Raw genomic sequence first — 27,194 nt, forward strand, 5'->3', positions numbered from 1 at the left:
GGGCCGGCCCCGCCCATCCGCCACTCCCAATATGGCGGGGGAAAGGAGCCGCCCCCGGTGCCCTCACACGGCAGAGGGCAGGAAAGCCGGCCTGTGTACACCCAGCGTGGTGCCAAACGAGGGCTGGTGCGCCGACTTCCCTCCCCCTTAGGGCGGACAGTGCGTGAGTGCGGGGTGTGCGGGTGTCAGTGCCGGGTGTGGGCTGCCCGTGTGGCGGTCTGCAGTCCGGCCGTGCTGACCGGAGCTGCGGGCAGCCAACAAGACGGTACGGAAGTGGCCCTATTTGTATCAGTGGGGTTTTTCTCCAGTTGTTACTCTCTGTTAGGACGATGCGTGTCAGCCCTCTTCTGTCATCAGCGGAGAGAAGGAGGGCAGAAAGGGAAAGCTGCTGTTCGCAATCACAGACCTCATCCTTTGCAGCTGAACTGCGCAGCCTTTCCTGAGGTATATTCCGTCTCGGGTGTGGGTAATTTCTTCCCTGAGGCTGCTGTCAGATCCCGTACCTGCTGTAAACACAGCCGGTAGCTTTTACAGCATCCGGGCCTGCATCAGCTTTCGTGGCTCTTAAAGTCCCTATTCCACTGCAACTGCTTCGATCTCACAGCTGGGCCTTGGTTTCCCTCCTCTCTCTCAGTATCTCGGGATGCTCCGAGTCCCTGTCGACTTTGGCCACTGAAATAAGGCTTATTGCACACTGCACAGCCCGCGCCCTTCTCCTCCTGCTTTAAAAATCGCCCCTGGAGCAGATTTCCCAGGCGCAGCCGCCCTGCCCGGTCCGGCCCAGCGTGATGTCCATGGCTGCTTGCTGCTGAGGTACCCGCCGTCTGCAGCGTGTGCTTTGTAGAGCGGTAGCACGTGGCACTATGCGTGTTTGTAGCGCTGTATTTACACACAACAACAATAACGTCTATTATCATTATCGGTTGGTAAATGCCTCCAGCTGGCCGGTGCCCTCGCCATGAAGTTCATCCGCCTATCGGCTATCCAGCACCGTCCAGCTGCCGCCAGGACTGCATTTCCCGGCAGGCCCCGCGGGCACGCAGGCGTGCCTCCCAGCGTGCAGCGCGGCCGCCTTCCGCCGTCCCATTGGCTGGGCTGTACTGCGGCCCCGCAAAACCGCGCGCAGTGTGCGGGCTGGGCCCGGCGCGGGTGCCGTGCGGGCGGCGGGTCCCGGGGCGGTGGTGGCCGGGCCTCCTCGGTCCCGCAGGGGGATGGGCCGCCGCCCTGACGAGGGGTGCGATCCGTGAGTACCGGGGCTGCACGAAGCAGAGGGCTCGGGGAGCGCGGTGGCGGCCGGGGATGATGGGGGTTCCTCCGGCTCTGGCGGAGTGGGCGGCCTGTGGAGGGCAGCAGGGCGAGCCCGGCCTGGAGGGGCTGCGGCAGCGGGCGTATCGCCTTGGGGCGGGCATGCGCTTTGCTTTACCTTGTGAGCATCCCGTATTGCCGTCGTGATCCCTGAACTTCGTTACCCTGCTGTATAACAGCTTCGTTAGAGCGGGGGGCTCTCTGTCCCAGGTGTGTAGCTGCCCTGCTGCCTCTTCATACTTGCCAGAAGTGTTTCTGGGGATGAAGTGTGACTGAGTATAGAGTTGCTTAGTTGCCTTCCTTATAAGCAAATATCTAAAAATGTGTTGTAGTAAAAGCGTGTATGAGTTCGGTGATAAATGTCTGATAACCTAAAAGGAGTGGGACTGACAGCGTGAAATAAGTTATAATAGTATGCTGAAATATGAGGTATTTGAAAGTAATCATTCATCATTGCACGCAGCGTTGTTCAAATCCAAACTTATATTAAGAACTGTTCTGGGATGCTTATGAATGTCAATTCGTAAAAGTTTATGAAACACTGGATAGAAGTGGCATTGATGATTAAAGTTCATACTTCATTATACTTCGTTGATGGTGGTTTGGTAACAGTCTCCTCATGCAAGTAAAAAACTTTTCTTCTCACCTTCCCTCCTATACCTGATGAAGTGCAACTTTAAAGAACAGATAGGTTCTGAGGTGGTGTGACCTGAGAGAGAAGAGAATCGAGAATTAGTGGGCTTTGTTTTCAAGATGACTTTCTGGGCTTGCATTTCCTATATTTTTGTTGCTTATTGCTGTTCTTCAGTTATTTGCTACTTCTTTGAGTTAAACCTCAATTACTGCATTAAACTAATTGGCTGTTTTGTTGAACTGACAGATCCTGGCCTAAAAAATGCCCCGAACACTTAAGCCTTCCAAAAAATTGATTCATGGCTTTGCTGAAATTTAGAAGCTTATTCCCATTAGCACTGCAGTATTTGGGATTACTCTTGCAAGCTCTAAGGGCCAGTGCAATGTGGCTCTTGGGAAATAGATTTCTATCCTGAAGTCCCTTCTGTTAAAAGCAACTGAATTATGTTTTGTTTTTTGTAAAGTCCTTGCTTGACTTTGGCTGAAGTGGTAGTACAAGGCAGCTGCACTTGCAGTACTGTGTATGTGCCACTAATGACTGATTTTTGTATGTAAAGTTAGCTAAATAGGTGCTATATTCTGGCATTTTCAGTTTGGAACAAGACACTGGTTTTAGCCAAATTATGTTCGTATGTTACCTAAGTCAGTTTGGTCTCTGTGATCAAACTTCAGGTAGCTTCTACTCCGTATGTTCAAAAATCTCACATATTTGAGGAGATGTCAGCTAAAGACATCTTAATTCCTGCAGGGCTGTGAATCCAGTACAAAGAGTAGCAGCAGGCACTATCCTGTAAATGCGTACCTAAACTGTGTACAGAGATACCACAACTTGTAGTATTTAGGTCAAATGAATATATTTTTCCATCAATTTTCTTTCCATCTTATCTTGTAAAGAAAAAATTCATAAGGTATCTGGAATCAAATTTGTTCAGAATCAAATTTAAATTGTTAAAGCTCTTTTTAACACCTGGCAATCCTCTTCTGTGAACTCTGCCACCAGATGGTGTCATAAGATTTGAGGTGGTGTCTGACTTGAGCTGATTCTAGCCAAGTAAAAGGATACTATGCCTTGCAGGTAACTTCTTTGGTTTTATAAAAATGTGTTTTTATATTTGTGATGTAAGTTTTGGGGTTTCTTTCATCAAGTCCTAGAGTATTTTACACTCGGATCGTATCGTGGTAGAGCTGCTGGTGTTCAGCCCTGGGACAAATTGCATTGCAGAGATGTGATAATTTAGACAGAACCCTGTAGTTCTATTACCTGATCAGTAATAACTGCTATCTTAATGTTTGGAATCCTTAACTTGAATCTTCTTGGCATGAAAGCTCTTTATACTGAAGAGTGACTTGACTACCTTGATTTGTGTGCTTCAAATCACTCTCCAGTGATTCTTCGTACTCTGTAATGGCACGATAAATAGAAGAAGCCCAATTACTTACTGAATGCTCTCCCTGCTTGTTCTCTTGTGTCTATATAAATCTTTCTGAGGGAGCCTGAGTTATTTTGACAAGGCCAGGTACCTGCTTCTGTGGATCTGCAACAGATGGGATGTATAGAGTAATCTGTTTTGATGTGGATTTTGAGTCCTTGATCTTAACTCATTATGGTGAAAGAGACATCATATGTATACCTGTGAAGGATATTGTGAGCTTAAATAGCCTAGGAAGGGAAAAAAATGATACAACTAAATGTTTTAGAAATAAGTGTAAAATCAAGTGTTGGGTATTTCTGTCATTCTTATAAGTGTTTCTATAGTGAAGACCCTTTATAAAGTGACTCAAGGTTACCAGAATAAGCTGATGTGAATTCTTTTGTAAATCACAGAAGTATTTAAATTATTAGATTTAAATATTTAAACCTAATTTTTAATTAGGTTGTTTTCCCCACATCTTGTGGATTGCTATGTTGCTTCTTAAGACTTTGTCTCGGTCCTTATCATTTATGTTTGAGGCTGTGATAGTAGTAGGGATACAACTCCCTTCTCCTAAGGGTGCTAATAGGGTCTTAGCTGGAATACTGTGTCTGGTTCTGAAAAATTCTTTTAAAGTGCTTTGGGCAGTTTGGAAAGGGGAATAGCTATTTTAATAAGCTCAGGAAATGTGATGTTTGAGGAAAACATCTGAAGAAAACAAAACTTGCATATGCCTTAAACCAAACAGGGAGTATAGGAGAAAACAGGAGCTTTCCAGGTATGTGGATTTTAAGTGTTCTAAGTGACAGCATACAGCAATAATGCATTATTGTTATAATACAGCTCTCCATTCCAATTTGGACAGAATATATTCCTGAATATTCTGGTGTGTGAAAAGCTCTCGTGAGTAAGATAGCAATAAGGCGTTTAGTTTCACTAGGGAGAAATTATCATCTTGATTTACAGCAAGGAAAACTTATTTTGTATGTTAGGAAATTATTAGCATTGCTTATGTATAGGAGTTGGAAAGATGCAATTTGGTTGTGGCTTAAAGTGTATATGTTGTTTTAGTCTGTGCCCTGTTCTTAGATTTATGTTGAATAAAAATATAAGTCAATGAAAACTCTGTGTTCCTGCCAGGTGTTTTGTGCCTGTGCTGGTCTGTTTAAGCAATTTCTCTGTGGTCTTCTTATCTCCAGCAGACTTTCCCTGTATATTGTAATAATCCCAGCCATACTCATGGGATAGCATTCAAACAGTTTCTGTTAGATGTCTTCTAGGTCAGTTAGTGAAGCAAATTTTATTGCTTTTAACAGGAGCTTAAAGAACTTTGATCTGTGAAACAAGTCTTCCTTCCTGGCTTGATGTCAAAACAGTTGAGCACTTGTTTGCCCATTTATAACATTTGCTGTGTAGTGGTGCTGCTTCAGTGCTCAGGGGTCTAGACTACTCTTAGTTTGTCACATGGATGAAATTAAATCTTGGAAAGCAGGAATAAACTTACCTCAAAAGTTTTGCTTCTGGTACAAGTATTTTAACTTCTGGAATGCAATATAGTTTTCCCTGTAAAAATAAGAAACCAACTGCAAAGTAGTTCGTACAGTGCCTGACAGTGTGCTGGAGGAGAATCATGCTGTTAGTCATGACTTAACTTTAGTAAGTCCTTAAGTTTTTGTTTGTTGCCTGGGTTAAATTGCACAGATCTACATCTGAGAAGGAAAGTTAGTGCCTCACACATGTACCCAGAAGTAGGGTTAAGGTAATTAGTGGAAGTTATAGGGATGCATGGTGAATTCAGATGCTTCAGGGGCAACGAATCTTGGAAGGGAAGATAGTCTGTGAATATTGGTGCTTTATTCCATGTAAATTCTGCTGGAGGTGATGAAATTTGAGCATAGGGTTCTGTATTATTAGTATTACTATTCTACAGTTCAGCTGGTATGTGTGCAATTGGTTGCTGCAGGAGAAGTCACTAAGGTACTAGGAATGACATCTCTGCAAGGAGCTGAGCGTGTTGCTGCAGAACATTCTGCACGGTGAATTTGTGCTCCTATTCTTCTTAAGTGTTGAGTTTCCACTGCTCTCTGTAGGGACATGCAGCATTTAGGCAGGCCTTTAGACAGGCCAGCACTGCTGATCTCTTTGAAGCCTGCTGAGGATTTCTAGGCAGCTGGAATGCCAGGCCGCGCAGCCCACTCCATGACACTTGTGGCTTTATATAGTCAGAGTGTTCAGCCACTAATCTGTAGCAGATTTAATCTTGACGTACTTTTTTAATGTATGTTATCCGGTAAGGTTGAATAACTGTGGACAAATGGATGTTGTAACAGGAAGTAGTCTAAAGCCTAATTTTCTTTGTAGACTATTTTTATTTGTGAGAGGGGTTCTCCAAAATCTCTGTAGCAGACTTGCTTAAGTTAATTAAAACTGTGTGGTGTTTCCAAGCTCTGTACCCGTGCAGTTTACGGGCAAGTTGTGTTTACATCACATAGATGTAAAATGCATCCCTTCCCTTTAAAACGAACAGATAAAAAAATCACCCATTGAACAGTTACATTCCTTCAAAATAGAAGGTTGTTGTAACGTCTCATTTGTTTCAAAGGCTTTACATTTTACTCTTAACATGTGTTCTTCTTTTTATATGGTGGTGGGGTCTTTTTTGGCACTTTATCTTTGCTTGCAGTTTGCTCATTTTTTAGAGTAGCTCATCTTCCTACTCAAGTCCCATAAAAACTCATTTTCTATGTTATACAGCAAGTTAATGATTTCAAAAGCACAAGGTGTTATATCTGATAAAAGCTGGAAGGTTGTTTAAGTTTAAAGTATGTGGAGTTTTTTAAGAATTCAAATGTGCCTGCATTTATCTAGAGAGAGCTCTGTTTCTGAAGTTTCTGCATGAAGAATGGAAGTTTTGAGATTGAACAGACCAGTATATGATGAGATGAAATGCAGTGACTACATGGCTCAAAAGCTGTATGGTTCTTGTTGATTTTGCATAGTGATTGAGGAAATACCTTTAATTTATTATGTCATTTAAGCTACTTCATGGAAGATCTTTTACAGTAAAATTGAAGTACTTAATTCAAGTGAACTGTGGGGTTTATAGGTTTAGCAGCATTTGGGAGAAAGCTAAGGATGATGGAAGTGGTTTATATCTATGTAAGACAGTAAGTCAGGAGGTGATCTGGAAATAGAATGTGTGTCTATGTTCTCCCAGACCCTGTAACATCTACCGAATCTCTTTATTTCTGAGTCCATGCCTCCGAGGGCTTCTCTCCGTAGAGTTGAAAGTTTCCCTTTTCATAGTGACATCCAATAGCATTTGAATTCTATTAGTATTTTTAGTACTCTGTCATAAGTTATGCCCAGCTGATTGGGCAGTTTGCTGAAAACTCTTCCTGTAATCGTGTATAGTTACTATATGTTTTAATTAGCTGAAACAGGTGTAATGTTAGCTCTGCTGGTGGAAGCTTTTTAATGGTCTGTGCTAACTGGGCTGCTTTTCCTGATTTAAGTCCCATGCTGCTTTCACCCCAGTGCAGAATGAATTCTGTGAATGCTTGGGTAATATTGAATGAGATCTTGAGCACATGTAGGGTATTACTCCGCTAAACTACAAAGTAGTTCCAGTGAGGAATGTTGGGGGAGTACAGAATATTTTAATGCAAAAGGAAGTGTCTGAAATTGGTGTAAGGATTAGCAGCCTTGCTTTCCATGGGTACGTCCATATTAATTGCATTAAACCAGCTTTACTATGTTGGATAGGCATCTAAACATTGGTCACTTGTGTATGATCATTAGTAATTCCTTTAGATCTGTTGCAGCTGCACAGATCTGTGTATAAACAGTATATTGGTGATGTGCAACTATACTCACCTAATAACTCGCTAGAGGATCAGGAATCTGCAATATCTCATTTTCTGTCTCTACTCATATTAGCTTAAACTTTCCCTAAGGGCTGGCTCAGTTGAAATAAGTTTAAAAACAAGTTATGATCTTTATAAGTGCTTTCAAAATAATTTGTTCCAAAATATAGTATTTCTGTATCCTGACCTTCCATGAAGGCAGGTGCTTTTGCAGGGACATCACTAATACCATATGAATTTATATGCAGGCTGGTGCAAAGTTCTGAATAATCTTATACCTTTGTTGGGGGTTATGTGTCAAAATAAACAGCTGCTACTAATGATTTAAATATATCAGATGCCCATGTGATGAAGCCAAAAAATGCATATTTAAACACTATCAGGTATCTCAGGGAGATCAAGAATGGTGGTTAGGGAACACTAGATGACTGAATCTCCTGTTGTGTTTTAAGTGTGTTTGTTTTAGTATGATGATGTGGATTTTTTTTAGGGAGAAAACTCTCTGTTGTCTAATGGTGAAAGTGCTACTCCAGCTCTCAGTTTCTTCCCCTTTAAACTGGACAGATGCTGGTACCTTATGTGTAAATGGACATGCAGATCTGTAGGGAAAGAGTTACTTGTCAAAGAACTACGTTTTGAACTTAGAGGGTTGTGGTTTTACTTTCTGATTTTTGTTTACAGTTGGACAGAACAACTGAATATCAGAGCTGCTTTAGGTAATCTGGATTTGGTAAAAATCCTGTTCCTGCCCTTTGCTCACAGCTTTTAGTCAGTACCAGATTTGGAGATTTTGATGCCCTGATACAGAAGGTTGATGTTAAATAATTAGAATTAACTTTGTAGGGTCAGCTGTCAGAAGAGTTCTTGAAGAAGGCTCTTGCAGGTTAAGTTTGATGCTATTAGGTAGGTTAGCTCTGAAGCTGCCTAATACAAGATAGCAAAACTTGAAAGGATTTGTATTTTTCTGTGCAGATACAAAAATGCCTAGTATTAAAAAAATAGCTTTATTTCCAATTTAGGGTGAGGAACTGCCTCTGCCAAGTCAATAAAAAATGACAATAATGCCCAATCATTCTGCATTTTAGTGGATTTTAAGAGAAAGTAAAGTGCAAAGATTGTACTCTTAAAACAGACATATCTGTCTTTGGATTATAACCTAGAGTCTTTAATTTAATTGTACTCCTTATGAGTTAAACATTATGATAAAATACATATGACATTTAATTTGACCTGCTACTGCTTTCATGTGCATGTATGCAACTCTTAAGTAGATTAGTGTTAAAAAGCTGTCTAAATTGAGTACTTCAGTACTTGTATATATGTACTTCTTAGAGAGGCTAATGAGAAAAATACTGAATTTAAATCACTTCAAGTTTTATTTTATGGTGAGTAAATGGATTGACAAAACTTAAACACTAGTGGTCTTTGATGTCATGAATGGACTTTGTTCATTTTCCTAGGGCCTTAAATATCTTCCTTGAGTGGCCCTGTATACTTAAATAAAGATCTGAGTTTGCCCTGCTTGGTTTTCCCAATTCCTTATCTCCCTGTCATAATCCTACTTGAAAAGTGTTTGGTTAATCTGCTTTGAGTAGCTGAGAGGATTCGTACAGATCTCTGGCTGTTGAATGGGTACCATGTCTTGGATGACAAGGAACAAAATGAAAGAAAGGGAAAGCTACTTTTTGTTATAGATGTTTTAGACGACTGTTCAAAACTACCTTATATTTTTTGGAAGAATATCGACTATGCATGAGAGGCATGTATTCTCTTAAGGTCAGCACAATGGTTTTCATGAACAGTAACTTTGTTTACTTTCTTTAGTAAAATAAATTAATGAAACAAGTAATCCTTAATGTTGGCTATTTTTAAATTGTTTTTGTTTGCAGGTATGAGATAAGATATTTCCAGATTAATAAGCATGGTTCAGCAACGGAAATGTGCGTTATGTCACATTGTGTACAACTCAAAAAAGGTAAATAATTAATGCTTGACATGTATCAGTAGATATTAATGTGGAATGTGTATGAGAAATGCTTCCATTTTAAAACTGTGCAAAGTACAATTTCCCTTTACCAGGTATATATTGTCCTAAGTCTGTCTCAAATCAAAGAATATATTTGCATGTGCTTTGAAGTATCTTTCTTGAAATGAGCTGTGCAATATGCTTGATTCTGAATGTTAAAAATATGGAGGTCTTTGAGGTTTTTTATATTATTTTATAAAGATACTAAAGCTAAAAGCACTCACCATTATTTGGCTGTAAATTGCCATATGGGAAGAATACTGTAATACAAGATTTTTTAGATTCCTTTTGGGAGGTCTGTGTTTCCATATGGAAGAGCCAAATGGAATTGTGTTGCACAGCATGTGTTTTCGTTAATGTGTCAGTTTCGCGTCCATCTTCTGTGTGCTGTATATTTATACAAAGTCTGCATTGGAACTGTGTGTTTCTTAATGGACCTTCACGTATTGTTTAGCCACATGGCATGTGGAGATGTGGCAAATGCCAGTGTATTAATTCACACAACTCTTCAAGGTTGAAGAAGTTCCTTTCGCTTTGCAGATAGGATTTTAAGGGCTAAAGAGGATAGTGACTAGTATCTGGTCTTTGAAGATTGTCAAACACCAAAAGAAAGTTAATTCATCTGGACTGCTTCCTTTTGCTGAATGATGAATGTTCTTTCTTTTCCAGCAGCTCCCTTTCAATAATATAATAGTACTGCGTTTCATGGATCAAGGTTGCTGTAAACAACAAACTGACATGTACATCTCAGTTTCTGAAGTGTCTAGCTGAGCGAAATAGTATGTGATGATGAATTTACAGCTGTGTTATAATACAAATGCAGAGAGACTGCTCAGATTGCACAGGGAAACTGTTTTAAGTACTGTGATTCTGAAGAGTGGTATCAATGAGACTTTCAGTTAAAATGATTCTCAACAGTGATTTGTCAAAAATCAGTCTAACAAGCTTTGTTACATGCACTAGTACTTGACTTTCTCCTGGAATTCTGCTTCCTTTGTGTTGAGTTTTAATGACTAATGTGTGTTCTTCTTGGGAAAGGTAACATAACTTCCTGAAAGTGTGCCTACTTGTGCTTTCATAGTCACAGAAACAGGAATGGCAACTGCTACAGCCCTGCAGGAGTAGAGTACACTCTTGTGCAAGGCAGGAGAATTCTCAAAAATGAGCTTTTCAGACACAACACAGCATTTTATTTTGTTTTGACCAATTTTATTTTTTTCCGCATGTTGCAGGAGATGGAAGAGCACATGAGAAGCATGCTTCACCACAGAGAACTGGAAAACTTGAAGGGAAGGTATGAAAACAATCTCGCATCCTTCCTCCCTGTGCCATTTTGTATGTCACTTTCTGGAAGAACTCATGACCTATTTCCCATACAGGCTGAATTGCACAATTTATTTTTATGCTTCACTTTAGTAGCGTGCCTTGTTGTAAAGCTGGCAATGAATGTGTTCTCATAATGTCAGAAACTCAGGAGGCAAACAATGATGTGAAAGAAAGCTCACCTGCATTGCTTTGACTGCAGTGAAATAAAAATTACTTCATTCTTGGCAGTTTTATGCTTGGTTTGGTTTTTTTTGCAAGCACTAGATTTTTGCCTTTGTCAGAATTAGGAACAGTGGTATTTTTCATTTTAAATCTTTTGGTTTTTTTTTTTTTTTTTCCAAGTTTTCAATGATTGTAAAAGCAATTCTTGATCTTTTAAAGCACTGTGAGAATGATATCTGCTTGAGTGATTGTCATTTGCCACCATGGTCCAGTTGCTTGATTAAGAGATCTAACCATGGTGGATGGTGTTTTCTTTAAGGTTTCCTTGTTTTATTTGAAACCTTTGGAAAGTAGAAAGAGTGAGTTAAGGGGTATTCAAATATCATCCTAATAATAGAGAATTAGTTTGCAACCAGAGTACACATAAAAGTGTTTTCAGGTGTACGGATTTTGAAGTAGCCACAAAGATCAGATAGTCAAATACTTGAGTATTTGATCTATAAACTAATTTTTAATCATCTTGCAGCACAGAATTTATATGGAAGTGACAAATCTGTTTTAAACACCCTTTAAAGGACTAAAAGTAATTCCCTTTCCACTCTTTGAGGTGTGGGGGGATTCACTTTGTCAAGACATCTATCTTACAGCCAGGGGAAAAAAGCACAATGCTCCCTGCACTAGAAGCTGACTTTTGGCTTCTGGTCAGCTAACTTGTGGAGCATTTCTGTTCTGGACTGTCTTCTTCTGACAATGATTCTGAAATGTCACTCATTTTGATGTCTTATTTCTGGCCTTCTACATTTTATTTTTGTTTTTAGTTATGGCTCTGGAAGGTAAAACTGATTTCTAGAAGTCCTATATTGTGTCTGCAGTGGCTTGCAAATGATTGGACAATTTTTTGTTTTCCATTTCCATAGGACTGATGTTAAGTTAAATTTCTTTCATATAAATCCTTACATTTTTTATTACTAATCTATATGTCTTCATTACTTCTTTCAGAAGAATGCACGGAAGATGCTTGTTCTCAAAATAATGAACTTCATTTTTCACTGTGCAACAACAGCCTTGTTCTCTCTCTCTCATGTGCCCTTTCTTCTTCCTCCCATTTAAGTTTAATTAGAAGTCTTCTAGGAGTCTTTTACAGTCGTGTACTTCAAGTAGAAAATGTGAAGCGCAAACAACAGCCTCATGAGTGTGGCTGAATTGTGTAACAAAGGATAATACCATTTAAGTGTGTGTAGTATCAACATCTTACTGCTTTGAAATTTAGTATCCATCTAGAAGTCTCTTTCCAGTCTTCCTGTATGGAAGAGGTAAAGGAAACTCATACATTGATTCATACTTTTTTCCCTTTTAAAGTTAGCTTAGTAATCTCAAGGGCTAGAATAATTTTCTGAAACATTTTGAGACTCTTCCGTGTGATATATAAGGAGAATTGGATGCCAAGTACAAAGCCATAGCATATTTGGGTTTTGTTTGCTTTTAGTTGAAAGTGAAATGAGTGCTCTTGTACAAGGGACATTGAATCTACAGTCTGAAGTACACATCCAGTAAATAAAGCTCTTGGATGCTTTCATACTGAGAATACTTTTGTCATGTTTACATCAAACTTCTTTTGGCCATCTTGTTGAACAACAAAGATTGTGTGGTGTTCCTGTATGGTAGGGGAATGTGTAGACATGATCAGTGTATCATGGACTCTGCTAGTTCTGGGTGGTATTAATGGGTATAGGAAAAGTATAGAACTGAAGGAAATCTAAATTCCCCTAAGTGTAGCTATCTGAACTCCTGGCCAGTTTATCTTCAATTAAAGCAGTTGTTCATAAAGAAAAAAAAGTGTTGTTTTTTATTTAGGCTCATACAGATTAACAGCAGGTCAGAGAAGTCTTGTCTCTACACACCTGAGTCTTGTCCTTTCAGACTGTCAGTTGGTACAAGAACCACCGCTTTCTAATTAGTAACTCAGAAGTGATAGAAACAAATTCTTTGTCCTCAGTCCAGCTGTTAACTCACTGGCTTTGTACAAAGTAAATAAAACTTTGCATTTATTTAGTTAGTCTATAAATGAGGATGGTAAGTTTTAGGAAAGAACTGAAACGTGGGCCTTATGAAGGATGTGGATTGTTCTTTAAAACCTAATTAGTACCACATTAGAACCACTGAGGTGTGTTTCTCATTGAAGAGTCCTTATGATTGAAGTGGAACGTTATGTAAAGAGAGCATCTTTTTCAGCAAGAAGCCAACTTTCTATTTGCAGTTTGCCTTGTGTGATGAACTAAGTTAAAAATAAGTCTTATTAGCTATGCACAGCTGTGCCATTTATGAGTGTGAAAAGGATTCTTCCAATGACATTAATAAAATATACTGGTTTGGTTACCTTTATTGCATTAATAAGAGAGCCCAAAGTACAATATGTAGGATCTGGGCTTTGAATATTTCTTAGTGAGTGTGAAGTGTACAAAATTAAGTACACTTAATTCTGGAAAGTACAGGCTAAATTTGGAAGCTACTGACATCGTAAATGAAATTTATCTTAATGTTTAACCTGATACTAATTAGGCTGCAACATACAGAATAATTAAACAAAGAAATTATGATTTTTAATACTTAGGCTGTTTAAAATAAAACTGTCTCTAGGTGTGTCTGAAGGACTGCATTGGTTAAATATCTCAACTATGTTAGTAGGGAAAACCGCTGATACCCAGGATAAATAAAACATAGCTGCTGACACTTGATTAACCACTCTGATAAGGATGTTGCCTTAATATCTTGAGTGAAGGTACATCTTTTGAGGTTTCTCCCATTTTATTTTTAACTGTTCACTAAAAAAACCAAGGATTCATGTTTGTCTTTTTCCTTTATGGATCCCATTTTCTTGACACTAGTCATGAACTCTGTGTTGTGTTGTAATGGTTCTGTTCTAAGACTTTGGTCTCAAGTGCTCCATGGGGATCTGCTTTTTTGAATTAGCTGGCAGAATTGAAAGAAGCATTGTGGAGGCAGTCAGTGAATCCTGTCTCGGTCCTGCTGGGTTATTTGCAGTGGAGTATGCTCTGATCAATTTTTTTCTGATTTTTTTTTTTTTTTAATCTGGTGAACGTATTTTCCTTGTTTAGGAAATTAACAACGTATTTCTTTAACACTAGAGTATTGGAAGGATTTGTCAGAAGAACAAATGTGGTGTTTTTAGAAATCTGAATTTCTTAAAAAGAAAAAAAAAGTTTAAAAGTCTTGTAACCTTAATCCAGTAACATGAGTAAAGCCATTTGTCTGATACAGCTGTCAACTTTCTCCAGCTGAATTATTTCTATATTTTTTAAGATAAGTCCTCCAAAGTAGAAAGCAGACCTCGTGCACACTTGAACCAAATAAAGTACAGTGAACTGAAGACACCCTCCCATCACTCACTGTGCCATGGAGTCTTTGGATTCCAGGCAGCAGTCTCAGCTGTCCCAGTTTAGGTTATGTTGTATTAGGATTGGCTGTATCCATGTACTGCCTCCTCCCTTTTCTAAATTTCACTGGGGGAAGGCTCAAGGCAAGGATTAAATGTAGAAGCTGTCACCAGGCTTCCTCAGTGCAGCTGGCAGCATGGATGGGCTTCAGAGCTCCTGCTAGCTCTGGAAGCCTTTCATTCTGCCTCCTCGCTCACTATGTTTCCTCTGAAAAGATTTTAAGTACAACAATTCAAGAAGAATTCCTCCTCCCAGTTAACGCAGCTTTATTATCAAGTCTTTTACCTCTTGATTGTTGGAAAAAAATCTTGTAAAAACTGACCATCAAAAAACTAAACCTTGAAAGAAAAAGCCAGAGAATTCAAATAACTTTAAATATACTGAGCAAAACCTAGTTGCCTTGAACTCAAGCACATTCAGAGGAAACAAAGTAAGACCAGAGGTACCTGCCATGCCAGTTGGCAGTGTTGAAAGTCCACCCTCTGCCTCTCTTCCTAGGGATAGCAGCCACGAATGCCGGGTGTGCAGGGTGACACTGGTGGGTTTGTCAGCGTATGCCAAGCACATTTCCAGTCAGCTGCACAAAGACAATGTTAATGCTCATGACAGAAAAGAGGAAGAGAAAGAAGAGGCAGAAGAAGAATACCTTGACAAAGAAGTCATTCAACTAATCAAGCTAAAGAAGGAACGGAACCGGTGAGTTCTCCTTTCTCCTCTTAGGTCATAGAATTGCTTTTACCACAGTGAGGATGCCCTCCTAAGGCTTAGGTGCTCATGAAATGTAAACTGTCTGTAGCCAATGTACTTGCTGTGAGAACAATCCAAGAGACCTGTGTGGATATTGTAGTTTCAACATGTAAATGTGACTGCTGAATGTTCTTGTCCTGTTCCTCTACTGCTAGTAGAGAAATACAATAATTCTTCATTATGGGTAAAAACAGTCTTGCGTTTTGAGAGCCCCAATGTTTTTATTTTAATATATGATCCCTTTTTAACTGAAAGGCTTAATAAATGGACAGTAGTGCTAATATTGTCTATGGTGGAGGTTGTCTTTAGGAACCTGGCCTTTTAGAAACTGCTGCTGGACATGTTTTGTTATAAAATGAATTGGATTGTTCTGTAAATGTCACACTGAAATCCCATAATCCTTGAATGAAATTTCTTACCTGTTTTATGTTGCTGCTTAGCATTAGCTAAACATAGTTCCAGTGGCTCACTATGAAATAGAAGGCTCCAGAGGGTAATAAGTATTGCCTTTTATTTTGCATGAAAATCTGCACATGTGCATTGCTTGTGTGATGTTCCAACTGGGAATATATTATTCAAATAGATTTATGGCATGGTGGTGGTACTAAAGGGGCATATGATTTTTAAAAGAAGCTCCTGCTTTCTGTGGCTAGAAATTTGAATTATTGTTTCCAGATGTTGAAATCTGTGGAGATTATTTGGTTTTGACATCACTCTGTCATACTAGTGTGTCCCTGCACTGCACAATGGTAATGTTTTCATACTGGTTAACGTTGGTAGCAAAAATGTCAGTTTTCCTTTTTGTCTTACGGAAAAGGAGTAATGCTGTCAGTGCAGTGTTGCTCTGAGGCAGCTAAATCCATAGAAAATCTCTGTCTGCTGGGTGCTGGTTTGGAGAAGGGGAAAACCAGAAAGTACAAGGATTGAGTTACTAATTCAGTAAAATTGTTTCCATTAGATCGTAATCTAGTTGAGTCAGCTCTTAGAATTTACTGTGTCACTTAGACATTGGTTTTTTGAATTCTTGTCTTAGAGCTCAGATTATTTTGCACAGTAGACCATTTTTCATTAGAGAGTAGTTATTTGTGAATCTTTTTAGCAGAACTGGAATGTATCAGAAACATAAAGGGTGATACAATATGAATTTTCAGTTTACTCAGATCAATTGTTTTTGAGCAGTAGTGTGAAAGTTTACTGTCTCTCTTGTTCAGGGATCTAGAATGGATGTATTTCTGTACTCAGTTTCCGGAAAAAACTTTTTTATTAAAAACTCCTCATTTGGTAGGATAAATACTTAGAATATTTAGACTGCTGACCCTGGGAATAGCTATAGCTGTTAAGGGAGCATTTGTCTTTAAATATACATGTGATAGTCTGCCATGTGTTTGTGATAAGTTGCCAAGCACAAGTACTATCCAAAGGGCAGTTGATAGTGCTGCTGGAAGGCTCATACAGACTCAGTATTGCATGCTGTAGACTGTTCCAGTCTCTAGGTTAAAACAAGACAAATTATTTTTGTATCTTTGGTACATCTTGTGTGGATGTTTTACTTCTGTGTTTTAACTTAAGCTTTATAAACTGAGCCGTCATGTCAATTGTTCTCTCCAGTATATAGAATAAACACTAAGAAACAGCAGGTTTTCAACAGGTTTTTCATCCTTACTTTCCTCTGTTTTATATCAGTTCACTCTGGTTATACCATCTAACACTAGTGGAATAGTCTTCAGAAAAAAATAATTATGTCACTGCTGAGTTTTCTGTCTACTAAGGTTGATCAAATTATGAAGATTATACAACATAAAGAAGCTTTCTTTCTACTAGTTTCTTATTAGTTCAATAGTAAATATAAAGGAATAGTAATCTTTCAAGTTACAGACAAGTATTTGAGAATTAGTCTATTGAACTGTCACTGCACCAAATCAGTTGTTCTTGTCAGAGAAGTTTTGAAATGATCATATTTAAGTTAAGGTACAACATTAGTTTTGAAAGTCAAACATTATTGAAGCTTGAACAGCAAAGCTGCTAAAAAAGTATCTGTTTCTTTTTATAATAAATAATTAAAAAAAAAATTTTCTTCCCAGTGCAAATAAAATTCATGAAGCTGTGGACTGTTGTATTTTAGTAGAATAGCATCAGAATTTAGGTTTTTCTCAATTCTTTTGCAGGCAAACTGAACCAAGTTGTGCAAACCAAGAATTAGAATGTGATGATAGGCGATCGCAGAGAAGGCGAGAAGAAAGAGCTGCTTACAAAGAAAGAGAAGCTTATGATCAGTCATCGTGGCATCATCATAATGCATCACAAAGGGACTGGAAGTGGGAAAAGGATGATTATATTAGTCCTAGACAAGGCAAATTTTCACACTCTCAGAGGAACCTTAATGTGAACAGACATTCAGGTGGTGCAAGGGGGCACTCTGGGTGGCACCAGAATGTTTCAGGAAGCCCTTCAAATCGACATAACTATGGGAATTCTGGAAATGCTTGGCATCTAAGCGGGCGGGGAGGAGGAACATCAAATTGGCATCATGGTGCCAGGGAAAGAAATTCTACTTGGCATTCAGAAGAAACCGGTCATTTTTCTGGCTGGAATTCCAAGAATTATGGAGGAAACTGGAAACCAAATCCTCGTGGTGCAAATGGCTGGAATTTTGGAAGCTCAGGAGATTCATATTCATCAGAGCCAAGTAAATACAGTAAGGAAAGGTACGCATGGCAGCGGCCAGAGAAATGCGATGTTCTGCCATACAGAAATCGAAGAAATAGGAGTGACCTTCTTGATTTTACTAGTGATAAGCTCGCTTCTGAGGGGGCATTGGATTTTGGTACATCGATACAACCAGAAAGCAAAACTTCAAGAGCCAGGGGAAAAAGTGTCAGTCCTTCCAGAGATAAAACATATCGCTGGACTCCCTACCCATCCCAAAAAACTGCAGAGCAGCAACCACGGTCTGAAGATAATGTTTCTAAAACTTCAGATAAAATGGATTCTGTACTTACGCCTCTTACTGATCCATCAATGAAAGGAAAAACTTGTGAAGCTAATGTTAGCCTTTCAAAACTTAAAGAACATGAAGCATCTTCCCTTTCTAATGGAACCTCAGATCACCTTGATTCTTGCAAGGTAATGAAAGACTGTTCCAGTGGTGAAAAGCTTGACAAAGATGATAGCAGAAGTAATAGAATGCCATCACTGAAATCCCCTCTTCTGAATATCACAGATATGAAGTTATCCTTGACAAAGCAAGACACAAACAGTCTCTTAAAAAATGTCAGGCTTCTGTTATCCTCAACAAGTGGTGAAGAGCAGAATCATTTGAATGCAGTGAACTTGGAAACAAACAGTTTCTCTTCTTATTCGTCAAAGCTGCATGGTGCTTGTGTTGGTAACTTACAGGACAACAAAGATGTGCTGGGTAGCAATCGTGGAGAGCCCATTGATAACTTAAGTGAAGCAGAAGAAAATCCCAAAGATGTTCAGTCCAACCATTCCTTGCAAAATACTCCCTTAAGCTCTTGCAAAGATACAAGTGACCAGAATAGGGAAGAAACTGGGAAAGCATTACCAAAGAAGGAGTTCAGACCAGATTCATTTGAAGATATGAGTGGTGATGATTTAATGGGAAGTGAGAAGTCAGAAGCAAGAGTTGAAAAGTTGGATTCTTCTGTTAGTTCTTGTTTACCCTATGACACTCCTGAAGGTAGAACTGCCACATCTGAAAAGGAAGATGATGGAAAGCCATCTGCTTCAAGTATTTCTTCCGCTGAGCTAAAAAATTTTACATTTCGGATAGAACCCACAGTTTCTTCATCAAGCAGTCAGGACCGTTTGCATGCGGATTTGAAAACCTCACAGGATGGGGAAGGGAATGAAGAGTGTGTCAAGTCACATGATCAATTTGAAATGGAAGGTTTTGAAAATCCTTCAGATAATGATCTTCAGAAAGGAGGAAGCCAGTCAGTAGGCCTCCTTCTTCCAGATTTAAGCAAACTTGGCCTGCCTGCTTCTCTGCAAAGAGACCTGACACGGCATATCAGTCTGAAGAGCAAAGTCGGAACACATCTCCCAGAGCCCAATCTCAATAACGCGCGTCGTATTCGGAATGTTGGTGGCCATCGGAGAAGCGAGACAGAGAAGGAGTCGGGGCTTAAACCTACCCTCAGGCAGATTCTTAGTGCTTCCCGGCGAAATGTAAACTGGGATCAGGTCATCCAGCAGGTAACCAAGAAGAAACAGGAACTTGGCAAAGGTTTACCAAGGTTGGTAGCTTTGAGGTCTAACCATGCCTCTCAGGGCATGTTGAGGGGGGAGGGTTGTTTTTTTCCATATCTGAAATGAACTCCAGAAATCCTAAAACGAAGAGTTCACAATGAAGCTTGCTATGCTGTGATCTTTTGCAGAGTTTTTGAAAATAATGCAGATTTTTTGCAAATAATGCAGGGTTTTTATTACTGATTGATGCTATGAGTGAATGTCTGTCCATAGATAAGTAAAAGTAATCTGCTCAGAAAATATTCTGATCAGTTCATAATGGTTGCTTTAATATCTGAGTGTGGATGGTAACAATATACTTTCTTTACAAGTTCTCGTAATGAAAGAATGTAAAAATGCAATCAAGATGGGAACAATGCTGTGACAGTTGCCTATTTCCTTATTTATTCAGGATTACAAGAAATGCTTGCATTGCTGCAAGCAGTGTCAATGCTTACTCTTCAATTGTTAATCTTTTATTCTGTTATGCAGTTTGCTTTTGTATTTAAGGAAGCAATTATATAATACTGCATTTTTGAAACTTTCTTTAAACCTGAAGTATTTAAAGTGTCTTGAACAGATGTCACATTTGATTATTCCAACCTTTGTTTGGAATACTTTATAATAACATGATTTCTGACTTGAAAATCATGCTGTTAGTTCTTAGCCACTAAATCTGGTAATGTGATACACAGAAGATACTCCATTGCCAGGTGAGGTAGAAAGCACAGAATACCAGTGTAATGACTTGCCAGATCTCTTAAAGCAGTAATGTGCATTTGGGGAAGGGGGAGGCTTCTCTCTGTGTGTAGCAGGCTTGTAACTTGTTTATTTATTTTTCTTTTTATCTTGTTAAAGGTTTGGCATAGAAATGGTGCCTCTTGTTCAAAATGAACAAGAGGGTCTAGAACTCAGTGAAGAATCTGATCTGTCTACTCTAGAAGGATTCCAGTGGGAAGGGATTTCCTTAGCAATGTCTGGCTCAGCCAGAAAACGTAGCTTTTCTGAAAGCAGTGTCATAGCAGACAGAAATCCTTCTGCTTATAGCTTTTTCAGTGAACAAACCAAAATAAAAGAAAGTGGGCAAAGGCAACTAATTGCAGCCAGCCACTCACATCACATAACATCTGGATATGAGGCAAGCACTGATGCTGAGGCCGATCAGAAAGAGGAGACACCATCTCTTGCTTTGTCACCTTTTATGTCTGAAAGAACTGAGGCTAGCGGAAGAAGTCACAGCCTACAGGCCACCTCTGAGATCACAGGCCTCACAAAACAAGACCAGGAGAGCCCAGAGAAGAGAACACCTCTTCTTGAAAAACAAAATGTACTAGAGATCTCAGAAGAAAATTGTCCAGCTTCAAATAGTGCTTCACTTCTTGTAGTGTCTAATAACATAGATGCAGCTACAGACAGTAGCTGCACATCTGGTACTGAACAGAATGACAGCCAAGGAATTGGAAAAAAGCGAAGAGCAACTGGAGTAAGTGTGCAATTCTGTCCGGCTTTGGTGTGCTGAAAAGGGTCTTTCCCTGTCGATGGTCATTCAGCTTTGGAATGATCTGTGCAAGGAGGACTTTCCCCATCTGATTGTCTTGTACCTTGATAACATCAAATTAATTTACTTGTTTGACTTAATTTTCTTTAAGAATCTTTTCCATTTCTGCTTTTATAGTGCAGGACTTCTGATAAATTTTTGTAATTAGTAGGAATGATTTGGTACCTGGCATACTATGTTGGTAAACAAGAGCTGTTAAAATATTTCTGTGGAAGTACTTGGTTTTGTAGCAAGAATCTCGGTGTTTCGCAACACAGTTTAAATGGAAGCTAGCCTGTAGTAGAAATTTGTTTTCCTTAGATGTTCCTGGTTTTATGGTTAAGCAAGGAAATAAAAACATTTTTACAAAATTCTATACTTAAGATGATATCCTTAAATCTGAATTCGTTTCACAGTCCAGTCTTAGACCTTTATCCAAAGGTTAAAAAAAATCTTTTTGATCAATTTCACAAAATGGTTTTGCAGAAAGCAGTAATTTTCATTCCTCACTTTTTGATCGTCTACATCTTCTACTACAACTATAGAGCAGAAACTGACTCAAGTGTGGTCTTAAATCTGAGCAAGGAGGCAGCTGTTGGCTTGTTTAATATTTCTTCCTAGTTGAGATGAAAATGTGGCGCTCTGTTGTCCTCCCTCTTTTAAGAGCAGAGCAAAGGATGAGTTATACAAGAATGTGCAAAAAAATTGTGTGCTCTTTGTGTGTACAACTAATGGTTGAAAAGACAATGGATGTTTGACTTCCTGATTTAGGCAAAATTGTTCTTGTTACTTGTTAATAGATGATTTTACTTGCAGGAGGGATCTTCTCCTGAAATCCCTAGTCTAGAAAGAAAGAATAAGAGAAGAAAAATCAAAGGTAAAAAAGGTGAGTGAATATCATACGTGTGCATCTGGTGTGACACCCAGCAGTATTTTGACTTAGCTGGAGTTCCTTAACGTTACTTTGCTGCTTCTTGGGCTTTTACTGAAGTTTGTAGTGTGGGCTGCTCACAAATCTGCAACACATTTTCTCTGAACACTTCTATCTTAATTTGTCATAAGTTATTCCTGAGAGAAGGGTATGTGCACCCTTTCTGCCTGCAGTTTGCATTCCTGATTGTACAGATGGGACCTTTGCTTTCCCCTGTGCAGGGTAGTGAGGTTTGTTGCCTCTTTGGATGGAAGTTCTTACTGGAGAAGTCTCCATCTAACTCCCTTCTAATTAGCCATGCAGCTCTCCCTTTCTAATTCTGGGTGGTCTCACCAGAAAATTTGTACTCTGCATAATTTTGTCTGTGTTCTCTGGCAATACTTCTTATTTTTTTACTGTCCTTAGTGGAAACGAGTGTGGAATGCCTCGCTGCTTTCTGCTCCTGACCAAAGAAAACTATTATTCTGGCATTAGACAGATCTTTCTCAAATATGCCTAAAACATTCACATCACCATGTCTCAAAATGAACCATCCATATTTTAGGCAGAATACTTTCTTTGGTAACTAAACTTTTGCTAGGAGCTTTGGGCTCCAGAAGATGGCTTTCAAATGTACTATTTATCTTTTTTTCATGATTTATTTGTATTAAGATTCCTTTGTAATGCAGGGTAATAATATGAATCTTCTGTGGGAATGTATATTTCACTGCTTGAAAAGGTGGGGGATTTTATCAGTGTCTGTCTTCAATGACCAGTGTCTGTTATAGCGACTTATAACACACTTTACTTAGTAAAATCTCTTTCCCATTACTTGGCTTTAACATGATTGTTGTAAATCTGCTTAAAGGAAACTATAACCTGAATGCAATTAAGCAGTGCCCAAATGGAAATTTAACTTGTTTGGAGAATCTCTGTAATGCCAGAAGCCTCTAGGAGGGATAGGAGGATCTTTTACTGAGTACAGGGGTCAGAGACTCTCTCAAGAGATTGCAAACACCAGTCTCATGGCCCAAAATGATCTTGAGTAGTAAACTATTTTTTTATCATTGGGTTCTTTTTCTCCTAAACAGCTTTTTCTTGGCTTTTGCATTCATTGAATAATTTAATCTTGTTTAGCTTAAATTTGTCTTTGCCTTTTTGATTACATTAATGGTAGGTGTGTATTTATACTTCTTGTACACATGTACTTCAAGAAAAGATTTTTGTGGAAGAGAACTACTTCATTTATTTAAACTAAATCCGTGCTGGCAAAGCTGTGATGGAATTAATTACTAGAGTCAAGTTGAGATTCCTTAAAGAGGAATACTTGACCTTGCCCTTCTTCTATGTAGACATGGCTAGTCCTGTGTGTAAATACTCCTTTTCAGCTTGTATAACTATTGATGCTTGAAGGCTTGGCCTACTTCATGTGACTTTTCCATTCTGAGGTGGTATTATTTCTTGTGATATCACAAGTAATGTATCTTAATGTACTGTTCAGTACAGTTAGACTCTACATTTTGTTTCTTTTTCAGAACGTTCTCAGGTGGACCAGTTGTTGGCTATTTCTCTGAAGGAGGAAGAATTAAGCAGGTCCCTGCAGAGTGTGGACAGCAACCTCTTGCAGGCGAGGGCTGCCCTGCAGGCTGCCTATGTTGAGGTTCAACGGTTCCTTGTGTTAAAGCAACAGGTAACAGTGGGCTTTGGAAACTGTCTGAACTAGAAGTTAGCAGCATGAAGAACTGCCTGTTAAATCAGTGGGACTGATAAAAGCCACAATCTGTTTTGCAGATAACCATGGAAATGAGTACACTGAGAAGTCAGAGAATCCAGATTTTGCAGGGGCTACAAGGTACAGGATACCATAGGACTACAAAAGTGAAATGCTTATTCTCGTATTCTTTGAACTCAGAATCTTTTAAAAACTGCATTTAATTTGAATCTGCTCGTTTAAGCTGCAGTAAAATTGTAGACTTTATAAATGAGGCCTTTATTGTCAAGTGTGAACTGTCAGTTTTGATAGTTCCCTCTAGTGGCTTTTTTTCAAATTCTTCTCTTCCTTGACTGTGTGTCCACAAGAAATGAGCTCTTGGCACCACTGAGTTTTATGGTAAAATATAAACATTTTTGTTACGTTATTTGTTTGTTTGTTTAATGTATCTCCTCTTTTGCCATTAGAAACATATGAACCTTCTGAACTCTCAGAGCAACTTTCCTGCAATGTCCTAACTGAGAGACGAAACAACAAATCCCAAATGGCAGCTGACTTAATTCCTTCAGGCTCTCTCCTGCCCCTGTTGGACACTTTGTCTTCCTCTGTACTTCCACGAGGAGCTTCTGTTCCCATAAATATGCCATCACCATTCCAGTCTTCTGGCAACGCACCTTCCGATACTCCTGACTCCTCAGTACAAGTTAAACAAGAACCTGTGTCTCCAAAAGGCACAGAACAAAATGTGAATTCCGTACTCCAGAGCTCTCCATGTGCTCCACAAACAGAAGAGGTGGAGCAGAATGATGGTATTTGTGACTTTGCTTTAAGATAATTAGCTTTAAGAAAATAAGGAAATTATTTTTTTCCTCAAAAGAATGTAAATTGTGTCTCAGCCTGCAGTCTGTCAGGTGGGGTGAACTCTCAATAACTTGTGTAGGACTTTCTAGTTTTGCTTTGAAAATAGAACAAACATGAATTTGAAGGTTACATCCTCTTAGAATAACTTAGTTAACTAAAAAAACCCCAAACCAACACAACCCAGAAAACCTGAGAATCTCCTCTGTTTTTGTCTTCTACTCTGCATCATTTAGTGAGCCTTGGTAGCAAAAAATCTGCCTACAAAGGAAAAGTGTGTGCCTGAAAATATTTTTTACAAAATTATGAACAGCTGCATTGAGATTATCCTGTGTTCTTCTTGGGCTCTGCTGGATAAGCACAAAGAGTATAATTTGTAACATTAGAAGTAAAAGTCCATCTTCTCCTAATTGGATATTAGGCACTGTTCGCTCATGTGAGGGGTGTGGGAAGGCTAGCAGTGAAAATAGGGTTTACTTTTATCTGGAGGAGAAACTGCTGAATTAATTGAACTACTAATTGAACTACTACTGAGGCTCCTGCCTCAGCAAAGTGAGATCTTAATGACTACAGCTGAAATAACTAACTCTTTATTTAGACAGTTTAAACCCCATAAAACTTTGTGCTGTAGTCTGTGGACAAAAGCTTAAATGCTGTTGTTAGTTTCCACTGCAACTTGCTGCTATGACTGAAGGTAAAAACTGAAGATTAAAAGCTTAATCATCCCTTCCTTTCTTAAGAGCCTGTGAAGTCAAGCAGGGTGACTCTAATGAGAATTGTTTGTTTGCCATAACAATGTCATCTGCCCAAACCTAACTTAGGTAATTTGAGAAAAACATTTGTGAGATTGATCCTTGTTAAAGATAGCCAACGCAATTTTTTTCTCCTCCAGCTGAGGTGGACAATACTATTGGAAAAAGCCATTTTCTACCTTTCTAAGCACTTTTCTTCTCAAGCATGAGATGAATGTTGGCTGAATTGAAGATTAGAGTTCTTTAATTACAAGAATTTGATTTTTTTTTTTCCTTTTTTCAGTTTGCTTCAGATGTAGAATTATACAAGTGGTGGTTTTCATGCTTTTTTTTAGTCACCATTGCATTTCCTGTATTCTACTCTGTTGCAATACATTAATGTAGTATTGTGAGTTTTGCTTCATCTCATTTTGGTGGATTTGAAAAGGAATGTGAAGCTCTTGGGTATTCACCAAAGTAAACTTGGGGCAGGGGAAGAATCAGCTTTTGTGTTTGTTTGCATTATTAAGACTCAACTTTTAGGAAGCCTTTCCTTTGCTTTCCTGTTTTTGTTGGCATATGCCATACTGTTATGCTTAAACATCAGTGAAATTTTTATTTGTATCAGTGTCATTTTTATTCTCAGTTTTCCACTTCTAAGGAAAGATTTAGTGATCACTAGCTGCAGTGGCATGAAGTGTCTTGCTTGAAGAATCTTTAGACTTCACAAAAGAGAAGTTGAAGAGGTTTTTTATTTTTTTCTCTTATGAAGATGAACCTTCAGGGTATAGCTACATTTATTACTTAAATAATTACTTTAGAAAGCTCTTAATCACATTAGCATATTTTTCCATTTCCTACAAACTTATTTTTTATATTAAAAGCAAGAATATTCTTTCTATGTTCATTTGTCAAATTATCATCGTTTTGGTATTGATGAACTTCTGTATGTGCTACATTTAAAATGAGTTTGCCATCAGATAAATTTAGTAATTTGGGGAGAAATAAGCATTTAACTTCAGGAAAATTCTGTAATTTGAAGAAGAGGAATTCTCTCTGAGGCATACTGTTTACTTTTTGGGGTTGCACATTTAGCTTGTCAGCTTCCCTAGGAAATGAGCTCAGCTGTGCTTTGAGGGAGCTGATTGCATTTGGTTTCCCCTAAATGCCAGCAGTGTGTCCCACCTGTGGAACTGAGTGATTCTGTTTTCTTCCATTGCCATGGTGATTTCCTACTTCTTTTTCTAACACCCTCAGCACTCCAAGTGCTGAGAATTAATAACTTCTGGGTTTAGAAGTTTAATTTTAAGTTGCTGGTTACTATTATTTTCCTGTTATAAAGTGACCAAGTTACTTCCTTCCCCTTTCCTGTGGGAAATGAGTGACACATGATATTAGAGGTGTATTCAGAATTTAAAGTTTTGTGTGCCTTCTTCCCACTATAATTCAACTCAGTAATTCATTCAAACTTCATCTAAGCATTCATTTCTTCCGTACAGAGGGTTTTCTATCGCGTTTTGCAGTTGTGCATGACAGCTATGTGTCCAGGGAAAAACATCTTTCCATTGATTTACTTTAAATGCAACATATCCTATGCTGTCAGCAAGTTCTAGTTTTATCTTGGAATCCCCCATCTGAGGAAGGTGTGGGTGAGATTTTTGCATTGTAGCTCTTTCTAGTTGAATGTGTAATTCCAAAGCATCAGATTTGTCCTGTGATGTGTAATGTGGTTTTGGCCAAGCATTACTGTGGGTTTAATTTGCTGGCTTCTGAGAGACTGGAAGAGGGAAGTGTTTCAAATACTGCCAACTTCCCATTTGCATTGCATGTTCCCACCCCAGGAATGCAGTGAACTTGAAACATCCTGTTCTGGATTGTAGTTTTCGCAAGTGCAACTGGGGAATTTTAGGGTGTGGGAAACAGCTGTGAGATGCTGCCCTTAGTCTGACTTAGCTGAGAGGTTGGATCACTTAGTTCATATTAATTCAATCAAAATTAAATTACAGGGAGAGTGTGTTTACCCCATTGCATAGTCTACACGAAACTAACTAACTAAAGTGTACCCTCATGGCTTACATTGCTGCTGTTCCCAGGATAAAGGTACAGTGCTGCAGAGTGGATTGTGCATGACTATCTACCTTGAATTAGGTCCAAGTAACTTGGTAGAAATAACTGTATATAATAGCTGCAATAATTCAGATGGGTTAAGCACAAGGTTTTCAAACTGTGTCACTGAACAGCTGAGTCGTACTTGGCATGCACTG

At 38.9% G+C, this 27,194-nt stretch overlaps 1 protein-coding gene across 6 annotated transcripts in view; it reads left to right on the plus strand.

Annotated features, from left to right (window-relative positions):
- The first annotated feature begins 179 nt into the window (after positions 1–179).
- Positions 180–27,194, plus strand: part of ZNF106 (zinc finger protein 106) — a 41,609-nt gene continuing 14,594 nt past the window's right edge. The window contains exons 1-10 of one of the 6 annotated variants that reach the window (XM_032110660.1): positions 180–265; positions 9,106–9,191; positions 10,475–10,536; positions 14,684–14,881; positions 17,098–19,191; positions 20,042–20,666; positions 21,537–21,606; positions 23,166–23,320; positions 23,422–23,482; positions 23,809–24,150. In XM_032110660.1, coding sequence (XP_031966551.1) covers positions 9,138–9,191; positions 10,475–10,536; positions 14,684–14,881; positions 17,098–19,191; positions 20,042–20,666; positions 21,537–21,606; positions 23,166–23,320; positions 23,422–23,482; positions 23,809–24,150 — 3,661 coding nt within the window. In that variant the 5' untranslated portion in view covers positions 180–265; positions 9,106–9,137. Of the gene's footprint in view, positions 266–298; positions 445–1,123; positions 1,244–9,105; positions 9,192–10,474; positions 10,537–14,683; positions 14,882–17,097; positions 19,192–20,041; positions 20,667–21,536; positions 21,607–23,165; positions 23,321–23,421; positions 23,483–23,808; positions 24,151–27,194 lie in introns of those variants that run through there. The other 5 variants (XM_032110661.1, XM_032110662.1, XM_032110659.1 and 2 more) reach the window with 5 other exon arrangements.

This window comes from Corvus moneduloides, chromosome 6 (genome assembly GCF_009650955.1).
Source record: "Corvus moneduloides isolate bCorMon1 chromosome 6, bCorMon1.pri, whole genome shotgun sequence".
Taxonomy (NCBI): Eukaryota; Metazoa; Chordata; class Aves; order Passeriformes; family Corvidae; genus Corvus; species Corvus moneduloides.